This window comes from Mya arenaria, chromosome 7, assembly GCF_026914265.1.
Source record: "Mya arenaria isolate MELC-2E11 chromosome 7, ASM2691426v1".
Taxonomy (NCBI): Eukaryota; Metazoa; Mollusca; class Bivalvia; order Myida; family Myidae; genus Mya; species Mya arenaria.
This window is the reverse complement of record NC_069128.1, coordinates 27,291,854-27,316,430: the sequence shown is the minus strand read 5'-3', so window position 1 is coordinate 27,316,430 and position 24,577 is coordinate 27,291,854. Positions and strand designations below refer to the sequence as shown.

The window sequence follows — 24,577 nt, the reverse complement described above, 5'->3', positions numbered from 1 at the left end:
AAATACCGCTTCATTTAAATACATTATAAGATTTTAATGCTAATGTGAATTTAAAAGCAAGGCCAAGAATCGTAAATAAACCTTGGTGATGAACCGACGGAAATATATAGTTATAGATAGTTATGCAGAAAATGGAAATATGTTTTCTTAAAGACCCTGTCTTATCTTACTTACAACAACTATGCAAAACGTTCCAATTCAATATCGGGTTTCATTTAAATAAATGTATACTAGAATTAACTTACAAGATGTCCAAGTGCATATAGGTGTACCCGTTTCTGTTATGAAAGTAGCTAATTGTATTAAGATTCATCAGTTTACATTACCTATTGTGAGGTTATGAGAGGCATTTGATTTGTATTGCCTGTGAACAGAAATGAAAAAATACTATTGTCGCGCATACAGCCCCTAAAACAGACATAATCATTTTTGACTCATTTTATTTTCCCAAGAGCTATGTTTAGTGGCATAGTAATTGCAGGATGACCTCATATTAATTTAGTATACATGAACACATCCTTTCTGAGACCTACAATGTATCTTAAACATGAACGCGAGACAACTATGTAAAACTGGAAAAGTACAGTCGAACATCGTTGCATCCAACTCCTGGGGACAGGCGAAAATACATTGAGCCTCGAAAAACTCGAGCCAAGCAGGAATGCTTATCTTCAGTTAAAATAAATCTTTCCGTTACATCCAGTTCGAGCCAATAAGGATTTCGAGCCAATCGAGCTCGAGCCAACGGGGTTCCACTGTACTGTATATGTTTGTCAATCTCACAACTATTGTTTACCTGTAACTTACGTACCTGCGAGTTATAGCAGCACATGACTAATTCCACCAGGTAAACACCAGAACATCGCATGATTGTATTTTCTGGAAACTGTGTTTCGTACAGCAGTGTTTTGTATTTCTGAATATATGATAACTCTCAACTAAACCACATATTTACCGATTGAAAAGGAAAACAAAACATACTTCATATATCTTACGAGAAAGGGTAAGTTCATTTTTTATGAATCTTTATTAATTATTGAATTGTCTAATTTGATGATGTTATGTGTATCTTATGAAATAAAAAAAAAATGTTATTATAGTTTTAGGTATAATGGTCGTGTTGGACAATCATTTTTATTTTTAAAATTATTTGTTCAAAATTGATAATGACATCGGGAAAGATGTTTAGATATTCAGAGAGATGACGTATACCATAAAAAGGGTTAAACGAAAAATGTTCTTAACATTGGTTAGTTGACGCTAAATGTCTGAATAAACACTTGTTTCTGTCAAATTATGATAAAAGTTATAAAGTTACATAATAAGTTTCGCGTGAAGCACATTTGGTCAATGAAATGGTCAAAGTTGAGCTTTCTTCGTCGTCTTTTGTCCGTCGCCGTCCACAATAAGTTCATTATGTACCAGTCAATTGTAATCACGGGCCCCATGTCCGGGGAATAGCGCGGACTTTAACGTTCGGTCCAGCCAAGACCGGGTAAAATCCCCGTCCTGCGGGGACGAACTGATGGTAAAATCCCTGCCAAATGCCCCCGCACCTCAGGGATCATAAGAAAGGCCCAGTCCCCGCTATATTTGGCGCGAAGACAAATCCTTGTAACATAAGTTTAATTAATATGTGTCATGTTAGGTCAAACACTAGGTTACATGGTTATATCATAGTAACATAATGTTGAAGCAACTGAGCGTTATTTTCGACAGATCTGAACATTAAGAATGAGTGTTTCGTAGACATAAACTGAGTTTAATAATTACGTTTTCCGAGTGACTGAAAAAAAACTTTGTAAGTAAACACATGACCATGGCCAGCTGTCACTTTCCTTTGCTGTTCATATTGATAATCCATGATCAATCTATATAACTGATTATCATCGACAGCGGACAGGTCAACACAAGTCATATCACTTTACTATCACCAACAATTTCACTAATACAAACTCCACATACTGCTCCCGGAAGTAAGGAAAGGTAAGCTCTAGGAAGCTAGAAGTTTAGCAAAATCACTATTGACATACATGTGTCGCAGGGTCATTTGTCTATGTGTTTGTCATTGTTTGTTTGTCTATATGTGTCTAATATTATTCATCATAGTAATAGTAGAACTTAACCCCTGTCACTCACTTTCACTTTCAGTCTGGTCTTCATTATTCTTTCACTTTCAATTTCACTTTATTTTTCTATATCCGTTAACCTTAACCTTTCACTCGTGCACGAGGAATCCGCGCACTCGTATATTAGATTTTGGACATCACAGACGTGTTTTGTTTATTTCTTATAATTATACTTTGCGTGGCTATTTCTTCAGGTAAATTCCATTTATATTTCATTCTGTATTCATTTTATGTCTTACATGCTGTATTTGTATTTAGGCACTCGTATATTAGATTTTGGACATCACAGACGTGTTTTGTTTATTTCTTATAATTATACTTTGCGTGGCTATTTCTTCAGGTAAATTCCATTTATATTTCATTCTGTATTCATTTTATGTCTTACATGCTGTATTTGTATTTAGGCACTCGTATATTAGATTTTGGACATCACAGACGTGTTTTGTTTATTTCTTATAATTATACTTTGCGTGGCTATTTCTTCAGGTAAATTCCATTTATATTTCATTCTGTATTCATTTTATGTCTTACATGCTGTATTTGTATTTAGGCACTCGTATATTAGATTTTGGACATCACAGACGTGTTTTGTTTATTTCTTATAATTATACTTTGCGTGGCTATTTCTTCAGGTAAATTCCATTTATATTTCATTCTGTATTCATTTTATGTCTTACATGCTGTATTTGTATTTAGGCACTCGTATATTAGATTTTGGACATCACAGACGTGTTTTGTTTATTTCTTATAATTATACTTTGCGTGGCTATTTCTTCAGGTAAATTCCATTTATATTTCATTCTGTATTCATTTTATGTCTTACATGCTGTATTTGTATTTAGGCACTCGTATATTAGATTTTGGACATCACAGACGTGTTTTGTTTATTTCTTATAATTATACTTTGCGTGGCTATTTCTTCAGCACGCCTGGGTTTTGAACCCTCGTACTCCGAGTATCGCGACACATGTGAACGTATTGAACCACTTCGACTAATTGTAGACGTCTAAATGAACTAATTTGACTTATAGCTTTATAGTGCCGAACGAACTTAAATATCCGAAAATATTTGGGACGAATTGACCTACTGACAAAATATGATACCTAATCGTTCGGATACCGAGTATGATCTAACACTATGTCGCTTGGTCAATTTATAGAAATATCTTAGAAGGTATAATTTCCCAACCCAGCATAACCCATGACGGCTATAACACTAGTCCACTTAGTCTAGGTCAAATCATAGAATTATGTTGTGAACTCGCAATAGAAGGCTCAAGACACTAGCTCAATCGCATAAATAATGCATAGATACAATAAAAACTTATAAATACATGTAATATTTTTATCTTGTCATGTGTTTACTTGCGCCAATATTTCGCCGTTGTTAAACTCTCAAAGGCGCACTCAACACACTCAATGACGTCAGAGGTCGATAAAATATTTTTACCCTCTTGATTAATTTCCTACCATGGCGCAGATCAAACCATTCTGAAAGCGGATCCCAAACACCTGAATTAAAATACTGCTGAAGTGGGACGAATTATTTTATTCGTTTTGTCTGTTTATTTATAAATTTATTTCTATGTTTTACGTGTTTATTATATATACTCGATAAATCATTCTAGCTTTCGACGTAAAACTGGCGATATCCCGACGTCGTTGTTTTAAAAACCTGCCGTTGTCCTTTTTTACTTGGTTTCTTTTAATTATAGTTTGATTAAGCCTTGTTATGTTAACGATGTTGTTTCGAATTTTAATGTAAAGGAACCAGCTATGCCAAACTGTTCAAACTGTGGTGGGGAATTGCGACCTGGTGCAAGATATTGCTCTGGTTGTGGAACGAAGGTTGAACGTAAGTTAAAGTCCATTTAAAATAATAATAAACGATATAGGGACTAAGCTCTTAGGCTTTCTGATCGGGTGAAGTGTGTAATGATATCCGAAAATAAAAATCGTATTAATACGAGCAAAACTGCTCATATCTTTACAACATTTCTGATAATTATACTAACATATGCTCCATGATATTTTTTTCAGCAACAAAGCCTACGAAACTGTTCTGCCACGATTGTGGGGAGGAACAAACACCTGGTTCAAAGTTCTGTGATGAATGTGGGACGGACTTAAAAGGTTGGTGGTCGACCTTTTATTCGTGTAGTATTTATTGATTTATGGCGGCATACTGATGCAAAAGCATAACTGTTGAATGGTTTATATTATCCTTACGATGAGTATGCATCTACTATGAAAAGTTTCTTTAAATTATATATACAGTCGAAACCCGTTCGCTCGAACTCGCTTTGCTCGATTTCCTTGTTGACTCGAAGTGGATTTAAAGGACCAAATTCTTTATACTCAATGTAAGCATTTCCGCTTGGCTCGAATTTCCCGAGGCTCGAGGTATTTTTGCCGATCTCTGGGAGTTCGAGCCAACGGGGTTCGACTGTATAAATATATATTGCTTTTGTGTAACATCGCTTAAAATATCTGCGTTCACGAAGATTAAATAAATCGAGATTAATCGGAGTCAATATCGTCAATATCGTAAAAGTGAAAGCAAGGCTTAGTTAAGAGTAAGTCAGTAATGGCAATGTATGTTTTGTTGTGTTCTAATTCTCAACATTTTGCCATGATGTTCAAAACCTGGCATATTCTTACGGCCAATGCATCCATATTTTTGCCTGAGGAAAATCTTAGCTGATTGCAAAAGGTGCCTTGGAGTTGGGACGAAACCGAGAAAGAAAAAAAAATACACAAGTGTGGACATTTTAATAATGCGTAATTAATTCTCAGAACAAATTAGCCTCGTATGAATATTACATCTTATCTTTGAGAAGAATGCACTCCGGTTCCACTTATTTATGTCTGTGTAATGTCTGTATAAGATTAGTGAGTAGTTGAAAGTATTTGAACATGTGTTGATAAAAGATAGGACCAGCAATAGGTTGTGGCATAAAAACTACTCTAAACGTAAAGTAAATTTGGAGCCCTAAACAGGATATTCGTAAATTGTTGCTGTGCTTGTCACTCTAGTTTCCATAGTAGTTGTGTAGTGATTCACAAAATGGTTTAATACTTCGTTTCAGTTGACCGTTTTGAAGCGATTACGCCATATCTATTCAAAACGATGTTTGTTTTTTTTAAGTTATCACTGGTCTCATCCTTCAATGACATAATACACAAGCATGAACTTATACAGCCTAAACATATTAGTGCTTCCTCTAGCCTGGAAGAAATATCAACACAACTAGTAATTGAACTATCGACCCACACTAAACTGTCCTATATCATGAGAGAGGAAAACTGGAAAACTGTAGCCAATATTCTAATTCGTGGTCAAGGCTAAACAAACAGTAAACTACACATACGCAACGTTAATACAAGACAAAAAACACATTTCAAATATCAAAAGTTATATCAGTGTCCAACCATAAGTTACTCAGAAATGGCTCTGAATAGCAAAATGGTATCTTGTCAGTAAGTCAAGGGTCATCGTTTAGTGTTTCTGAAACTTTGGCGTACTTCATTGCAGTAAGCGAGTACACTTAAAATGTCTCCTGACGGAAAAGTATTTCTTCCTATTCAGTAAAGCTCTTTAAAAGGGCACTAAAGACTGTGGGCCGAATTATATGATCCTTGCCAAACAAATATGTGTCTCGCCCCACGATGATACTGCATATATTATTAAATACAGGCTCATCAAAACCCATACACTTAAAAAAGTGTATGCTATTGAGATAGACAGACAGACGAAAGGACAGACGGACGGACAAGGCGATTAATTATCCGTCGGCCTTCTTTCAAATCTCATACCTATATGTATATATATTTATTCACCAGGAGACGATCCGAAAACGCAGACGAAAAGGGAACCAACCTGCCTAGATGTGAAACCACCAGGCATGTTATGTATTAATCATTTTAGTGAACAATAATAAGCTTTGAGGTGAAATAGGTCTAGAATAGCTAGCTATGCTACAGATGATATTGAAGACGCTTTAATTATTTGTGTAACATTTTCTCATTATTTCAAAACGAGTTATTTCAAATGACTTACATTGTACTGCTTTATTAACTAAAATGAAATGAATTATAAGCGTGTTCCATGTGCCTGGGTGGAAGATATAATATACAACAAGTTTTACGAAATTCTTGCAAATAACGTTTTAAAACAATTTTATTTTACCCTGACTTTGATAGGAATTGCTGTTCATTTGACAATAAATGATACACTTTTCTTCCGCCCGGACCTAGATATTCTGTCATTGCACACAAGAAAGATGCAACCTACAAAAAAGTGCACTATCAGATGTAGGGAACTACGGTTGCTGACCATTGTCACATATTCTTGATATTTACCATATACACATCTATTTTGTTATATATTCACTGACATAACATTTCCAAGTCTTATAGGATCTGTCACAAGTCAGACATAAAATATAAAAATAGTTCATGTTATCAACAAAGTTGACCAAAACCAATTTAATCTTTACACCATACTCTTCCTAAACCTGAATAAGGCGACGCTTTCTTAACTTTATTTCCATGTTACACGTTAAATTTCTTAAACGAGAAAACAATTTAGCTGTCCATTTCATTAAATTTATTTTTGTTCATTTACATTTAAACGGTTTGGAATGTTTGGCGAGACTCCCCTTTCACATATATAAATATCTGGGCCAAATTGACCACAGCACAAACTATTTAGGCCCAAGTGGCCATAGCGCAAAAAAATAATTTTGGGCCCCCTTGACCCAAAATGAATTTTGAAAAAAAATGGTCCGAAAATGTTGACCCGATTAAAGGCCAACTGGTCACCTGCGAAACTTTGGCGTCTTCCATGGCGACCTACCCCAAAGCCTCGGGGTTGAAAATAAGCAATCAATTATTGCAATGCAATCACTTATTGCAGCAGTTAAACGATACAATTTAGTTCAGCTTAGCAAATATGCAAATCAGTATCAAATATAAATTACAAGTATTCATTCTTTAGCAAATGTAAGTGAATTCCGTCACGAAAAAGCAATGTTCGGAAAGCACTTTAAAATTGTTAATGATAAATTTGCTTAAGATTTGGATAGAAAGGTGCTGTCGAGCGCTAACCAATAGAAGTATGGCGTATTTAGTACAACGGGTATTGACGCGGTGTTCATCGTACAAAGCCCTTTGAACAAAAGCAATGTATCATGATAATTTACACATTCTGCTTAGGAAACACAAAAATACATTTTTTTCATATAATCTATGGGAGCCTCGCCGGACTTGGATTCTTCGGGTTATTCGTCTGGCGACTTCTAATGGCCGTTGCCCACATTGAACTTTCTGCACTGGGTCGCCAGCTTCCCCGGTTGTACGTCATTCAATAGAGCGATGGTAATGGCATAACTGAAATATTCGAACAACACAATATAAGAGAGCAACTATTTACATCGAAAAATGATAATATAATGCGTTTCATGCTAATGTTTGTGTATAAAGCGTACAGCTCGGCTGCCTTAAATATGCAGGGGGGTAGGGTGGGTTTTTTTAAATGACGATGAAATTAATTCCATAACTTTTAACACACCTTGTATTGACGATGGCTTGATTCAAAAGAGAGCTTTACCACAAAGGATTAATACTTGTAAATCGAGAATTTACTTGACCAATAGAAATTTAGAACTAACATTTCATTTGTTGATAACCTCGGTTACTCGACATGAGTAACCGGAATTATTTGTTAGCCTTTGGCAAGCTTACTAACATATTCCCTGGACGAGTTGAATATAATGGACAGTGGTGTATTATATGGTGGCGAGTCTTTTTATCCAATGTTTTTTTTCAGTAATAAGTAGCAAAAACGACATTAATCATAATATCTGTTTCACCTGCTCTATTGATGAGCCAAATATCAAAAGCAATGCGATTTACACGCTACACGAAGCGTTGCAGAAATGTATTTTCTCCCACCACAGATAAGTAGGTACAAAATTTTAACCATGCTAGAAATTCTTTCCTTGCCCACGGGCAACGATAAAACAAGTACCCGTATGGAACTCTTTTAATGGTCACCACATTGTAATAACCTCCCTTGTTGAAGACTGTTGTCTGTAGCATCATAGAAACCTTGTCTTGTGGCAATATTTAGAATGCTAATTAATTATTTCTCGCTTTAAATGTCACCATAAAAAGTTTTCAGGCACCTTTCAAGAAATGCTTCACTCTTCTCAGAACTATTTAAAGACCGATTTGACTTTTAACATAATCTGAATCACTGCGCGCATATCCATGACAGCCACGAATTATCACATGTCCATACGCATTTTCTTCCCCACGCACAAAAGATTTCCAGCAAAAATACATTTTTACTGAATTTTGTTAAACTGAGGTGGGAGAAAAAACATCTACCATAGTCCCTCGTGTAAGATAGGTTCATCCCAACCCTCGCGCAGGGTGTTTTGCGGAAACTCGGAAATACCCTACGCTTGGGCCGGGATGAACCTATCTTACACTCTCAGCCATGGACGATACTTATAATCCGGATTTCTTTTAACAAAAGATACATCCGGTCTGTTTAAGTCGGTTAATAAGTAGAACGCATATCCAGTCAGAACTTCAACAAAGATATAAAGCTTTTAAAAAAAATCTGCTTTTTGTTAAATTATGACGCTTTATCCGGTGAAATTAAATCACAAAGTGTTATATGTTCATGAAGTCATTTCCTGTTTAAACACATTATGCACCGAACGTCTTCGCATACGTTTTCTCCCGAAATCAAGAAGAAATATCACGTTCTCCTCTTAAGTTTTTCATATAAATATTAGTTTAGATGGAAAATGTACTACTGCATTAAAGTAAACATTCATCATAAATCTAAATTAAGATATAAACTGATTGATTGATAAGATATTGTCAATTAAGCAATTATTTTTGCCCATTGATTTGTTTACAATATCCAGGGTGATATTTTTTTCTGATCAATAGAAATAGAGCAATGTTATACTAAAAATGAGTTATACAGAAAAATAGGTTATGCTTTGAGTTGCTTACTTGATCTCCGTTGCTCAAGTTTAAATTTCGTACATTTGGAAGAATTATAATGAATATTTAAGTGACGATAACTACAATTAGACCACATTCATTTGTGTTGTTGTTTTTGTCCTCTTTTTTACTTAATCGACCGCCTTTAAATATCTTCATGTATCTTTTCATCGTCGTCAAGAATAACGCTCCATTTATATCAGACAACACTTTATTGACGTTTTATCACTGAATTAAAAATGAAATTTGTTTTCGTAAGTTAATAAGCCATATTCTAATGCGATAAAATACATCAAAATGAAATTAATTTTTTATTGCTTAATCAATTTCTCTAAAATGTTGATGTTTTGTAGATAAAGACTTTAGAAAAGTGTTCCAATACATGTTTTGAGTAAAATTGCGTAGTTAAACATGTTAAAACATCACTGTTTGAAGGACCGTCTAACATTATTTTATTGGTCCTGATAGAAACCTGGACATGTTACTTTAAATCAATGTCCAATATATAGACGACGTGAATCAATAAGCACATCGATGCAAACACGCCGAAGAAGTAACAACATATTTTTTAATGCTTCGTTTGCGTAAACTACCTTGTACTCGGGCCGGGATATATTTCTGTAAAATTTCTTGCTCATGGAAGATACTTACGCTTGTGTATCACTGTGTGGGAATGGACACCGGATATAGCTCAAAAAGTGATAAGTAAACATACCAATATGCTGTTGTTTTTCTAGACCAGAGGTAAGATCTTGCTGTGTTAACGATTATCTACCGTATCCACAAATAAAACAAGTGTTTGAACTAAAAGCTGAATGCTAAATTTGGCCTATGTTGTGCTTTATAATGCCTAAAAATCAGCAGACCATGAAAAATGTTACTCTAAATCTGTGATGATCACCTCAAAACTCACAGAATTTCGTAAGTATTGTAATCTTAGGAAATATATCGAATAAATAAAGAAATCTGAATTGAAGGATTTTACAAGCATAAGCTAAACTATGTTTATTGTAAAAACTGGCAATGTAACTTTTAAACTGTTAAATATATGCCCTTACAAATGTTCACGATACTGTACCGGGGATAGCCGTTTTGTGTACTGGGGATAGTTTCAAAGTTGAGCAATGTGTACTGGGGATAGCATGTAAAAATGGACCAAGATGATCGTAACACAATAACAGTATATATACAATACACATAATATTTAATGGCTTCGATATTTCATTCGCCTTTCTTTAGATTTTGGAGTGCTGGTTCTTGGTATGTCTCTTTGTACATTCATATGCCTTTTCAGGTTGCTTTTGTAGTTAGTTGAATAGGTACATATGCTGCACACAAACTTTTTTCCATTATCCTCAGTCACAGTTACCGCTAACAAATCCATGGATGCATCCGTCAAATCCATTTTTCAAATTATCTGCAAAAGTGAGAGTACAATGTTATGACAAATTATTGAATAAACTTAAGTTATCAATGAGTTTGGTACATGTCCTCCTAAATGAACGTATACATGTGTATGCATGCTGCTTATATTACAAGGTTGGTCACAATACTTAGTTTCTCGGTGAAGTGAGCGAGCTGAGACCATTTCCTGTTCTAAGTAATAGCAACATCGATCCAAGCTTAGAAACAGCTTCAAGTGAACAAAATTTGATCACAATATATTATTTATTATTGATGACTTAGTGTGCAAAAACGTTGCAAAAATAGCCGGGACTTTGACTTTCGGTCCAGCCAACCCCGGGTAAAATCCCCGCCCTGCGGGAACAAACTGATGGTTCAACCCCGGCCAAATGCCCCCGCACCCCAGAGACTCTACATAAGGCCCAATCTCCGCTTAATTTGGCGCTATGACAAAACCACCGCGGTCACCCGGCCCTGCGGGGGCACATGGAAAGTAAAAACACGGCCCTTTTCCCCGGCTATCCCCGGTATACCCCAGGACCTGGGGGGCCGTGGATACAATTGACTGGTGCCCGAAGTGTAATGTAAATATTTTTTATATTATACCGAACCTTTTATATTACCATTAAATACTTTTAAAGCGCTGTAGGTGTGTTTTATTAAACAAAGCTAATGAAGTTTTCTTGCGACTTTTCTACGTCGTTGTAAAAATAGCAAGCCGCACTTACTAGTTGTTTGACGTCACCGGTCAATATTATATTTATGATATGGACAGCTGATGATATAAAACTGAATTTTCATTAGAATGCAAAGACATACGGACCGATCATCTTTATTTAAATTATATATACAAACAAGGGACACATTTATGTAAGGTATACTATACATATAACAGAAACATTATTGCTCTAATTATTCGATATGGACAACATTGGACAATTTTCCATGAGCTTGCATAGAGTTAAGAAGACGTAACCATCATCACAGTCTCGTTAATATAAATACATCGCAACTATCCTCAGTACAGTTAATAGCTATCCCCTGTGCAGTTATTTATTTGCTTCAGCTATCCCCGGTACATCTTCAGGTCATCAAAAAGGATGAATATCTCCATAACAACAAAACATATCGTATTGATATCATACACAATATTAGATGCTGTAATTATAATGAAATCGCTCGATTCAGTTTTCATTCTTATTTTCTATTTGTTGTTTTATGTTTGAAATCGTACCACATTACGGAACATTTGTGAGCGATCATGCAACATTCGGCGAGAATTTTGCTATTATACAAAAGAGGAGACACATTTCCATTATAGTCGTGTATTGCACAGGATTGATCTATTCGAAGCTCTTCGAATTTGATAAATATCACTATAAAATAAAATAATAATAACAAAAAACTTACCATGTGTCAGAATCAAATGCTTATTGATTGATCATTTTTCGAGCTATATCCGGTGTCCATTCCCACACAGTGTGTATACAACTGCAGCTGTAGCGAAATACTTCATGCTGGCAGATGGCAAGCATTATTGTTCTATACAATAATGGTTTCTTCTTGTATCACACACGTACGGGTACTTTATTTACTTTATCATTTTTTTTCAGACGAGTTCGACCTTGGGACTTCAAAACTTGAACAACTAGGTAGTTATTTTCTAAAAAAAAACAATGTCAAGTTCCAGTATAAATAAGGCCTGTCGTACATTTTTCACGTAAAGAGGTTTGCGACTTTGAGTGGAAATAAATTTAAAGATAAGTTCAAGGAGGTAATTGTCTAAATTAAGTAAGCTACATTCACTTGATATATTTTTAGAAATTAGGATCAAGTAAGTACCTGTTGTGAATTTCAGTTATTTACCTAATGTAGTTCGTTTCCCAAAAAACGACGTATTGAATGACTAAAAGGGCTTCATATATTTAACCTTTATCGCTGAGGCCATTTTAATGTGATATTGATAATTAAATATTGCACAAGTACAAAGGCTTATGCCTTGCTTAGTTCTTCAGTTAATTGATACTAATTGTTACACAAAGATGATACATATTTACATTCCTTTTATTGCAGATGGACTTGGAGACGACGAAACAAAAGGTACATTGCAAATCATAGGTGGCAGGACTGGTGAACACAATTTATTTCTTAAATTATTATTTAAATCATTATAAATTTATAGAACTTAAGTTCGTTCAAAAGTAACAGCTCTAAATGCATCTTACTTGATATCCTGATAATCGATGTAACTGAATACCCTTAAATTTGGCAAACGAGTAAGTATTAAGTTTACACATTCTATTCTTTGCATAAATATATACATGAATGGATGTATCATGTACTAGTATCATCGGGGCTTACCGTACTCAGGTGGAAAAATGCTACAGGCGAAGCTATGTCATTCTTGAAGATCTAGATATTAATCAAGGTTTTACATCGTTCTTTCTTTTCGGTTATTTTTTCACTGTTTTTGGAAATAAATAAGTATGTATATTTATGTATATTTATGTGTAAACCTTTAACTCTAAAGTAAAAACTTAGGTACTAACATTATTGAATAAACATTCATTTCAGTAAAAAGTTATTTTAAAAGTGACAGACTATCAAATCTTGGATATTATTATTTTTCAATTAAGGAATGAATTCCGGGGTTGATGTTATTATCGGGGTATGAACGCAATTGGGCTGGTCAAAGTATGTGGAGTCCGCGCGTATTTGACCAGCCCAATTGCGTTCATATCCCCGATAATGACATCAATACCGCAATTCATTACTTATATTTACACCAAAAGTTCATTATTTTATTCAATAATTGTTGAAAAAAAATACTTCATTTCATTTAGGATAACCTTTCAGTAATCCTTTCTTACTCATTCTGTAAATAGAACGACCCGACTGTAACCGGAAACATCTTTTTCAAATGACGTCACAATAACCACTTGAACTCACTTTTAAACGTAAAATTTAAACACTTTTGGCAACAAACCATTTAAAATATAATAAATTAACACTTTCTTAAATATTGAGTTATAGTTTACGGGACCTGCTGACACAATACAAATAATAATAAGATCAATAGTTTCCATGTATATTGCTATGCGATGAATTGCGATCCGAACATATCCGAAGATGTTGCGTTCATCGATTGATAAACGTAATTGGCGAAAGGCAGTTCATTGAAGGAATGGAAGTTGAGCTGTAAATCTTGTAAAATAAACAAAATCAATTGAAAATATCAGTAAGTTATTGATCATGTTATCGTATTAATACCCCATAAAATCGTTTGAATTTAAAAATATGCGAAATGGGTTAATCCTAGTTAAACTGGGCATTTCTTATCACAAACTATATTTCGTAGTATCGTAGATACTTGTCATAGTCAACATACTGCCTCAATGGTGTTCATTCTAGTTTACAATGACAAAACGCACTTTATATATTTACCTGTTGTCGGATGAGCATTTAAGGTCCGTTACATACCGGAAGACTGTAAGCTATTAAAAACCTTGACATATAGTCATCTTTCTTCAGAGCTTAGGATACTTCTGGTCGGACACACTGGGCATGGGAAAAGCGAAACTGGAAACAGCCTGCTGGGAAGAAAGGCATTCAAACCTGGTAGAGGACACCGCTCTGTGACAAAAACATGTCATCGTCAAGTAAGATCACTCCTTGCGAATTATACTATTTGATCGATTTTTTTTTTCTTTTTGATGTTGAATTTGACATAGTTAAAAACGAAAGTCATTTAAAAATACTTGAACATATGAGACAATCATATTCATGCTTAAATGAAAGTTTTCATGTTTAAAGAAGTTTGAGTTGGCTGTCCAAAAGCGTCAAAACGGAAAAAAAGTATATCAAAAAGATTCAGCACATCATATGTTGATAATTCAGACATGTGGAGTAATTATTGCGTGATTGCTATCCAAAATTTTGTATCACTTCCTAGGTCAGTGTTTGAAATATTGACATAACATATCGGATGTATCTAATCTTTATCAAACTTGGCTTAAAGCTGTTTTTCCAGTGCAAATGAAATGTTAAAATACATTAGATACGAATTGTTGCCCCGACAGAGTGCTTGCATGGTCTTTCCAACTTTTGACCAGTTGACCTTTTTATCCGATATGATCCATAATCGAACCTGGCCAAAATTTCATTAAAACACACATTCTGTTTGATTGAATAAATCTACGGTATAAAATGTGGCCATTCGAGGGTTAAAAAGTTTGTGTTTTAACATTTGACCCAGTGATATACATTTAAATAGGATATGATCTGAATTTGAACTGACCGATTTCTGCAATCAAAATGCATTGTTTTTTCAGGCCCAAAACTACAGTTTATCGCCTGTTTCGTCTATCATTTCTCTTATGTTTTTTTTTAACAAATAAACCTCAGTACTGTCGCCACTCAATTAGGCATAATATAATGACCATTCGTTGCCTTAGGCCTGTCTCTAGCTTCCACTGTTAAGGCTATGATTGACCATGATCTAAAACGTTGCGGAAATGTTTCACCGATCGTGAAACAGGAAGAGCCACGACAATTATGACCTGTTCAGAACTGTTGTTGTGCTTCTACAATTTGCGATGAATGGAACATTTATTTGAACTATCGTGGGGATTTTTTTGTCGAGTATAAATCGTTTCTATCCGTAACATCGCCGTGGTACAATAAGCAGTATTCTTATTGTCTTTGCCAAAGGGCATGGGCCGAAGAGTGATCGTCAACTTTTGTACGAGGTGCAATTTGAGTCATATGTTTCCGATTCACCAAGAGTATTGCTTCTACGATAAGTTGCAGCCAATCGGGCTAAGAACCAGGATTTAGTTTGTCATCGTGGATGGACGTAGTTCGTGGCTGTTTTGAAAAAAACACACACACTAAAACACAAACAATTTGTTGAAGCAGAACAACGACAGTTCAAAATTGTCATGGCTCTTCTAAATTGATCATCATCACCCAGAATGCCATTCATTGTTCAACAATCACAACGATTTTCTCATTTTGTGTTTAATCGCAACCCAAATCATAACATTAAGGGCTAGAGTAAAGACGTACACTTATCGCTGTTCGAGTAGTGGTACAGTCGTCATTCCTCGTATTCCCAATGTAGTGGCATCTTTGTACACAGATATAGCATTTGGTCATACGTTTCGGATTAATCACGACAAATGCATCTATGATAAGACAGGGTTGGGGGATCGAAGCTGAACTTGTGACAGCGAAAGCCAGGCTATATAGCCAGACCATTCGAAACCCTAACTTATCATATCACTCCAGTTTCTCCTATAGTTTGTGAAACGTACATTTCCTAATCTCAGTCATCCCACAATTTATTCAATAAGGCAAATTAAATCCTTGGATCCTTCTCAAATGATATGTTTCGTATGTTCAGTTTAAGAACAAGAAATGGAAATAAAACACTACTATAACCAGGGAATATTAAAACAGTTTACAATATCTATTTTATCGAACATAATTTTGAGTTAAGTTTACTCCAGTTTGTCTTAAAGATGCACTCTTACTCCCAGATAAGATTTACCACAATTAATAATATTTTTGAATATTCCAAAAAGGATGAATAAATTTCGAAAACAGTGGTTCTGATGAGCGATACCGAGTTTAGTTTGAAAGAAATGAGCAAAAAACACGGTTTTTCTACCTTATGAGACTATAGTAGACTACAGTAAAGCTTTTATCATTCACCAATCATTTAATATTTTTGCGCTTTCTGCTATTAAATACACGGTTGCAGTCGTGTTATCAGTTATTAATATTTTTCATAAATGCATCATTCAGTAAGTATTTAAAGGTTAATCAGTCACAATTGATGTTTGTTACACATGTGTATGTATTGATTTTGAATAAGTGTCACTTTAAAGGCTAATGCTAAAGTTTCAAAACGTATGTATCTTAGGGCCAGCTCATTGTGACTTGAAATGGCAATCACTTCGAACTCATGTCGTTATGGCAATTAGATATACTTTAACTGATTATGTCATCATTGGACACAGGACGGGGTTAAATTTTATTGCAGCCAATAGCCTTATCAACTATAACTCAACACCATCAAATATCATGAATTGTATTCAGTATTCAATATTTGATTCTAACATAATAGCAGCACTGTTTTGCTATAATATATAAGTTTGTGACACTGCGCTATAAATAAGCTTATGTCGTATTATATTGTAATTCCTCGTGAATATCACACTTAATTAAAATGTATATAATCAGGGGAAAGAAGACGTATGTTCAGTTAGTCGCTTTGTTGCACCAGATCCAAAACTACATAAGCATACATAATACAGACAGTGTGTTTTAACTTCTATCTTGTAACCTACACACAAAGCCTAGAATCACGAAAATATATAACACATAATTTTTTTAGTAATAAATTTAACCAAATGTCAACATTCCAATACAAACACTTTGCACGTCCTAGACTAATACATAAAGCAAACATGGAATCAAATACAGACAATTCTGCTTAACAAAGTCAAAACATCAGGTTGCTTCTAAAATTTGCATGAGGGAAAATGTCCTGAGTCAATACATTAAAAACATTACCTAAGCTACATACTACTCTGCTCCGTTAAATGATGTCTTGTCATTCATATCACAAAAACATCTATACTAGTGCTCCTACTTAACTGTAGTTTGTTTTAAATGCATTCTACAAAACTCATAACATGTCCACACATTTTCTCTCAATATGTCTATGACACCTACAAATCGTGATCCAGAGCTTTATACAATACGGATTATATATACAATTCAATTTAATTTAATGCAACACAACTTCACGAATTGTGTCCTGACTTCTTACCAAAGACAAAATTCAAAAAGTGTATGCTTCTTCCACCTTCAGTCAAAATAGAATATTACCGTCTGTGCAACATGGATAATAGGTCATACAATTGTTTTGTCAAAAACAGCATTTGTTACAAAAAATATACATACAACCATTTTACCAGCTTATATAACTACTTCACTATATAATCTATTAAGTTGAGTTCAACTATTCCATCCACTGAATCAAGTAATCGTGAAATCCCCAACTCACTAATGCTTAGATTCTCAGATCTCACAGTTACAATGCACCTCTGGTAGACTTCGTACCTCTGAGCTGGTTGTCTGGTCCCATTTTAGCGTCTGGGCTCTGGCTCTACTAGTTGTTCTTGATCTTCCTAAGTATTCCTCTCATTATAATCTTCGCTATTTCAGTATTACCCATGTGCTGCCTTTTCTTCTGCAACTCTTCTTACTTATTCTTTTGTTTCTCTAACGACTTTTCGTCTCCTTTGTTATCTGTATCATACTTTTCTTTCTGTTTATCCATCTAGACAATAGTTCCCGAGTCTTTGTTCTTACTAGCTGCATCTCTGTCGAATCCAGTTTCTGATTCTTCAGCTTCAGGTCTTGTTTCTGTCAAACCTCTATTGTCCACTTCATCTCTAGTGTCTCCATGATGGGGTATGTCCCTATCAATACTTATTTTCTTATCTCTGCAGTGTATCTAAGTTCTCTAAACAGCTTATGAAGTGCCACCTCTGTTACATCTATAGATATCAACAGCAATTCTACATTTAATCTATCTTATAGTTTGTGCGCAATATATTTTCTGATATTTGTTGACAATGCTCTGCTAGCATATCACATTCTTTTGACCTTCCTGCTCCTGATAAATACTGCCTTTAAAGCTGCACTTTCACAGATTTAACGTTTTGACAACTGTTTATTTTTTCTTGGAGCGAGCAAATTTATGCAAAAATGCATGGTAACCAGTGTTTTTAGATTGGTGACAAAATTCAGATCGCAGATTTTCATATTTAATGTCACAAATTGATGTTTTATGCATTTTTCTTAAACCGTCAGTAACGCTTTTCGCCATAAAACATTAATTTTCGAACGGGATTATGAAAATCTGCGATCTGATCTTTTGTCAGCAGTCTTATATCACTGGTTTGCAGATATTTTCGCAAAAATTTGCTCATTCCAAGACAAAAAATATAAACTTGTCAAAACGGTGAATCTGTGAGAGTGCAGCTTTAAATTTTTTCCAGAGATATCTGTAGTAAAAATTAATGGTTAAGTGAAATCTGGGTATGCTTATATCGGTGTTTCAGATAAAATGTCTTTTAGATTGCTGGTCTCCCTTTGTTCTTCAATGGTCCGCTTTCAGTCCCTAGTAATAATTTTACTTTTCGTCTTTGGTGGTGTTCAATGTATCAATTCAGATAAAAGGCGTTTCATTTTTCTGAAATCTTATACGATTCTGCTGTAGTATCCCGCGAGCTAAACAAAATCCCACCTCATCGTATTCTGTGTTGGCGATTTCATTACTTCTTCCACTTTTCCTGGTTCTGTTTATACTCTATCAACGCCTTTAACGTGTCCTCAAACGCTAAATTATTTAACCTGTATAAAATAGCATTTTTTTCACAGCATTCGCACTTGCGTTTATAATTACATTTGGCCAATTGTGTCAATACTTGATCAATTCTTTTAAGTTGTTGTTCATATGGAAAATTTATTTAACCAGCAAAATACATCATCCCGACATTCATATTCATGTTTCCTAAGCATTCTTTCATACGTCACTAATATGTGGCAGGGCTTAATCCGAAGAGCATTTTAAAATTATCATCAAATCCAAGACTGCCTTCTGTGAATGTTGTTCGCACTTTGTGTGAATATTCGATTTCAACTTGATCGTATCAGGCCTTCATGTTAATTGTGGTGAAGTTTTTTTTATCCATGAAGCACATCAGGAAAAATATGAGAGGTCACACGATTGCGTCTTGAAACTCCTGTTATTCAGTTACCTGTTATTCACACATTTGCTGAACGTTCCTTTCTTACTTAAACTACAGTTTGATGCCAATGCAGATTTATGTGTTTTAATTATACCAACTGCTAGTTATTGTTTATGGTGGTGCCTTACTTGGATAATCATGTTGGTAGGCATGGGGCGGTGATTCAGATACAGAATCAAATACAGATCATTCTGTCTTTTCAAAATGGTATAAAACATAAAGTTACATCTAAAATTTCGAGGACGGCTGCTTCTAACCTAAGCTACAATATGACTCTATGTATCTACCTAGAGCAGGTCTAGTTTAATAACATACAACGCTGACAATTAAGCAAGTTGCATATTCTTTTTCAGGAGGCGAACAGATTTGGGTGGCAAATAGATATTGTTGACACTCCTGGATTCTTCGATTCCGGTCATGATGATACGTTTGTTTACCAGGAACTTTCGAAATGTGTCGCACTCACAGTACCCGGTTTTAATGCTATTCTGTTTACTTTGCGACCAGATAGATTTTCAGAGGAAATTGCAAAAACAGTTGATTTATTTTTCGACTTTTTTGGTAAAAAGGTTGGGGATTTTGGATATGTAGTCCTTACATATACAAAAAACAATGAAGAGAGAGATGAATATATCGGTGGGGAGAAGAGAAGTACTCTTGAAAGACACCCAAAGTTAGATGAATTGCTCAAGAGATGCAAACAAAAAGTTCTGATCATAGATAATAGTTGTGGATGTGTTGAAGATCAAGTAAAAGTTATCTATGAAAGAATCATTGAGGAAACAAAAAGGCAAAAACAACCTTTCTTTACGAATGAATGCACGGAAAATATCGCTCTTTTTGCTGAGGAATATATCAAATCGAAGAATAAAAAAAATGTGAAGTCATGGATTCCAAAGTGGCTGAGAAGAAATACTGCAGATGAAGACGTAGATGAAATGCTTCCACCTTACCCCGAGAACGATCCCGTCAGCAAACGCAAGGCAAGAAAATCGCAGAAAGTTGTGCCTCAAATTACTTACCAAACAACAATCAATTACAACGAGTTCAAAAACGATATTGAAAATGATAGAACGCTGCTTGGTAACGTGGTTGACTTTGTTGTAAGTGGTGTTGGCACAGCTTTGATCACAGCTGCAGATGCAGTTACTGGATTTATTGCAGGTTTAAAATTTTGGTGACAGCAGAAGAGAATTGGATAATCGAAACTAGGACATTGTAACTTATATGTGTCCTGTTAACCTATACAATGATACTTAAGTCATGTGATTTTTTTCGAATGTTATTTCGAAGCCAGGGCAGGATACTATGATAACATTATCAACACTTTGAAGTGAAATCACAATAATAAATTATTCGGTGAGGCATTTGGGACCCTCCTTCACCTTCAATATTCAATGCTTTTCATCAGCAAGAAGCGGTAAAGGTCCATAGGAGGCAAGGCGTTAAAACAAGAAAAGTTAATAATGGTTGGAAACAGCTTGAACCTGCTAAAAATAAAAAAGTCTACAAAAAAGCTACCAGTATACATTTTTAAAGGTTTTAAATAGAAATAGAATACTATGAACTTTAATACTTTCTGAATGTGATAATGACAAAGACCCCGTTTTATAAAAACAAACAACCAGTGTCCCTGTGCTGCATGTGCGTGTTGGTTTCAATGATTGTGATGCATTTAACATGAAAGCGTTTTGTACAGTATATGTTGCATATAATGAAGAAAATAATATGTTTTGCTAAATAATGTTGTGTGATTTAAAGATTGGAAGAACGTTTTATGTTTTCTCGATTACTCATGTACGGAATGTGTTCAGGTTATTTCGTGAATTGATTTCTTTTGTATTGCTTAATATTTTTGAACAGCATATGTGTGTATTACCTTTAGAAAGTCTTTATATTCCAGAAGCAACTAAGTCAAATTTCTAATCTCGAGAACTCGGGTACAAATTTTGCTTTAAGGGTCGGAACTATGAAAAAGTCGATAAAGAAACCAACATTTTAAATGTTTTAAAAAATCAACTTCTATTTAGTTTTGAGGTTCAATATTCAACAAGCATGACTCATATCCGATGCAACATGAAAAGCTGTAATTAGGAGTTGAGCATTTTTTACGAAAGAATATTTTATCAGATTTCCAATCAAAAAGCATTTACGTTTTCCCGGAAATGTCTTTATACAAAACGAATATGTTTGTGAGTCATGTTTATCGGAACTGCCCTATCAACAATGTATTGTGGCTTTGTGTTGATTGCTGATATTTTATAAAAGCGATATATGCATTTTTGTAACCCGGAAAGGACTTTCATCCACGAAATTATTGTTCTGTAGTACTTTTTTATTTGACAAGATATCATCAAAATCTCTCAAGGCATTGTTGAATAGGTAGTCTGGTGCATTTTGACATAAAAACGAAGTACTAATGTCGACAGACATTTCCGTAATAATGTGAATGCGTTTTTATCCAAAATCTGTTAAAATATTTTATTGTAAAATTTGTTTAACTCCTTACTAACCCTAAACAGGTCGCCAAGAATAAATGTTTCACTCCCAAACATATCTTTCCTCAAAGATAAATAAAACATTTTTTTAACGTATTAGATTTTGACCATCCCCATCCACTTTTGCATCGCTGCCCGCCCTTAAATACCTCTTCCATACTAGAATGTTAAATTATAATTAAAATAATAGATGTAATATTTATATATCTATATATATTGTTTTAAAACCACACGGATGATGCTATAACTGTATTCTGTAGAAAATCACACACGAACAATACAAGGAAAAAGAAAATCGCATAACATTAAATAATAATTTATTTTATTATATTACACATAAACAACAACAGGTTAATCTATCACAATAAATGTTTTTTATTATAACACAAGGCTTGTTGTAAAACTTGATCAGCGCATTCTGCCCATACACATTCTGACAAAATTTGGTGACTGGAAAGGCTTTGTAATTGATTGGAAAATACCTAATTAAAGTAATTTCTAAAAAAAAAACATTTATCCTGAATGTTACTCAAGTTATAGGCTGGTTAACAAACTAGTCCAAGAAATTGTTTTCATACCAAATTTCGTGAAGATTGGGCAACAATTCTACAATAAATGATCTTACAAGACCAATTTAATATAATTCCTATAACTAAATGTGATGAACTGACTTAAGAAATACTGCTGGGTATCAACTTTGACCAAGATATTATGCTCATACACCTTTTGACCAAATTTGGTGGTGATTGGACAATGGCCTCTTTATTTATACCTTTTACTATATGTACTATATACAAATTACTGGAGGCTACTAGCCGGACAGCCCATACACTGCAGATAAAACTGTACAAAGTCCTGCTCTATGAATGAGTGTATAAAAGGGCCAAAATAAAAAAAAATCATTTGCATAAAAATAACTGAACAAATACAAGATTAATATGTATAGATACAGAAAGATGTATATATGTTATTAACACATCTCAAATTGCATGGCTTTGTTAAAAATACAGCTCAGCAATACAAGAAAATAAACAAAGAATAGCTAAATTTAACAAATTATAATTATTATGTCCTTTATCATCAGTCTACAGTATATATATATATATATATATATATATATATATATATATATATATATATATATATATATACTTAGTGCATCAATTAAATAAACTTTTGCAGCTGAAAGTCAATTACCTTATTGAAGCAAAACATCTTATACATTCTGCAGTGTTGCATCCAAACAAATGACTGTTAATCATCTTTAATTATGAGACAGCAGCAGTAAATTGTATACAACTTGGATTATATGTCCACAGGTCATCTTTAGGCAACTGTCCAAAAGTAAATGATATCATTGGTTAATATGAAGTTTCATACAAATATTGACCAATCAAAAACAATTTTGGGCAACTTTTACCTTACCAAAGAACTTAACCAGTTTTATTCAATTAACTGCAGAAAATTAACTAAAATTGTAAATATCAACAGATATAATTACTATATACACTATGTTTAATTGTCAACCAATAGAAAAACAGTATTTGATATAGATAGGCACAATGTGAAAAGAAACCATATATATATGTACATTATTTACACTCATAACAACAAACAAACATAACATATTGTTTTATATCTGCCCATTACTTCTTCTTCAGGAAAGCCTGCCCAACTCGACACCTGTGGTTGTCCGCCACATACTTAATGTAATACTCTGAAGAAAAAAATAGGTTAATAACTGCAATAGTTCACATAATTTTATGATGATACTTTACATGGGATTGTTAATGTCAAAATGAGTTCAAAAGCCCTTCTTTTTCTTAAAGTATAGTTAAAACAAATACGTACAAATTTCTAAGATTTTACTAAATAAGTGTATTGAAAAAAGGAATCCCGGAAGCGTGGCCAACTTTTAACTCCAATGTCATTTCTTGAACAATTTTGGTAAAGAACCACTACATGAGTCTACACATTAAACTAAAGAGCTGTCACAGGAGTAACGGCTACCTCCTGGGCACAGGAATGGCAAAGTATTTCTTTGTAAATAGGCCATACCATTATCGTTCACTATATTTTTACGTATCATGCTTAACCAATGTGTGTTGTTTAAATAAATCCATTGAGTAATTTAAAAATGACGCAGTTGACAAGAAAACACTTAACGCTCGTCTGATTATATCCTTTTACGGTTCATTTATTTCATGTTGTACATTTGATAGTGAATAGGTATTCCAAAGTTTGAAGGTGACCAAGCACTTAACTGAAAAAAACAGACTTGCTAAATATTACGATGCACAATAGTACTAAAGTATGCTCCCCCTACCCTTCCAAATGTGTGACTCAAAAACCCGTTTGATATTTTGAAAGCATTATCCATTAATTGTCTTTGAAAGAAATTGAAATCAAATCAACAGAAATTAAAGAAGCTAAGTTCAATTCTCAACATCAACCAAAATCAATAAAAAAATAATGGTATCACCCCAAAACACAGGTGAGTCACTCAGCATCTTTAGGATACAATGTTAAGAAGAGTATAGATGAACAATTTACCGAAGCTTCAAAGTGACAGCTTTGATAGTTTCCATGTAAGTGACCTTATCGCAAAACTTAACTAAAAAAACTAGCTAGCTTAAAATTACGAAGTCCAAAAATAATAAAATATCTACCATCCTCCCCCTACCAATCCAAA

General features: G+C 34.2%; 1 protein-coding gene across 1 annotated transcript; it reads left to right on the top strand.

The window, feature by feature from the left end:
* The first annotated feature begins 865 nt into the window (after positions 1 to 865).
* Positions 866 to 22,191, top strand: LOC128239856 (GTPase IMAP family member 4-like). The gene is made up of 8 exons (XM_052956303.1): positions 866 to 1,003; positions 3,897 to 3,984; positions 4,170 to 4,262; positions 5,973 to 6,032; positions 12,173 to 12,211; positions 12,633 to 12,659; positions 14,091 to 14,218; positions 19,741 to 22,191. Exons 2-8 carry the CDS (start codon positions 3,906 to 3,908, stop codon positions 20,566 to 20,568), a joined length of 1,254 nt encoding a protein of 417 aa, XP_052812263.1. The 5' UTR covers positions 866 to 1,003; positions 3,897 to 3,905; the 3' UTR covers positions 20,569 to 22,191.
* The last annotated feature ends 2,386 nt before the right edge of the window (positions 22,192 to 24,577 follow it).

Bases quoted from the DNA above. Each gene is read 5' to 3' on its own strand.
- LOC128239856 (XM_052956303.1), top strand. From the start codon at position 3,906: ATGCCAAACTGTTCAAACTGTGGTGGGGAATTGCGACCTGGTGCAAGA. The intron at 4,263-5,972 runs GTTGGTGGTCGA...TTTATTCACCAG, and splicing joins ATGTGGGACGGACTTAAAAG to GAGACGATCCGAAAACGCAG. The intron at 12,212-12,632 runs GTAGTTATTTTC...CTTTTATTGCAG, and splicing joins TTCAAAACTTGAACAACTAG to ATGGACTTGGAGACGACGAA.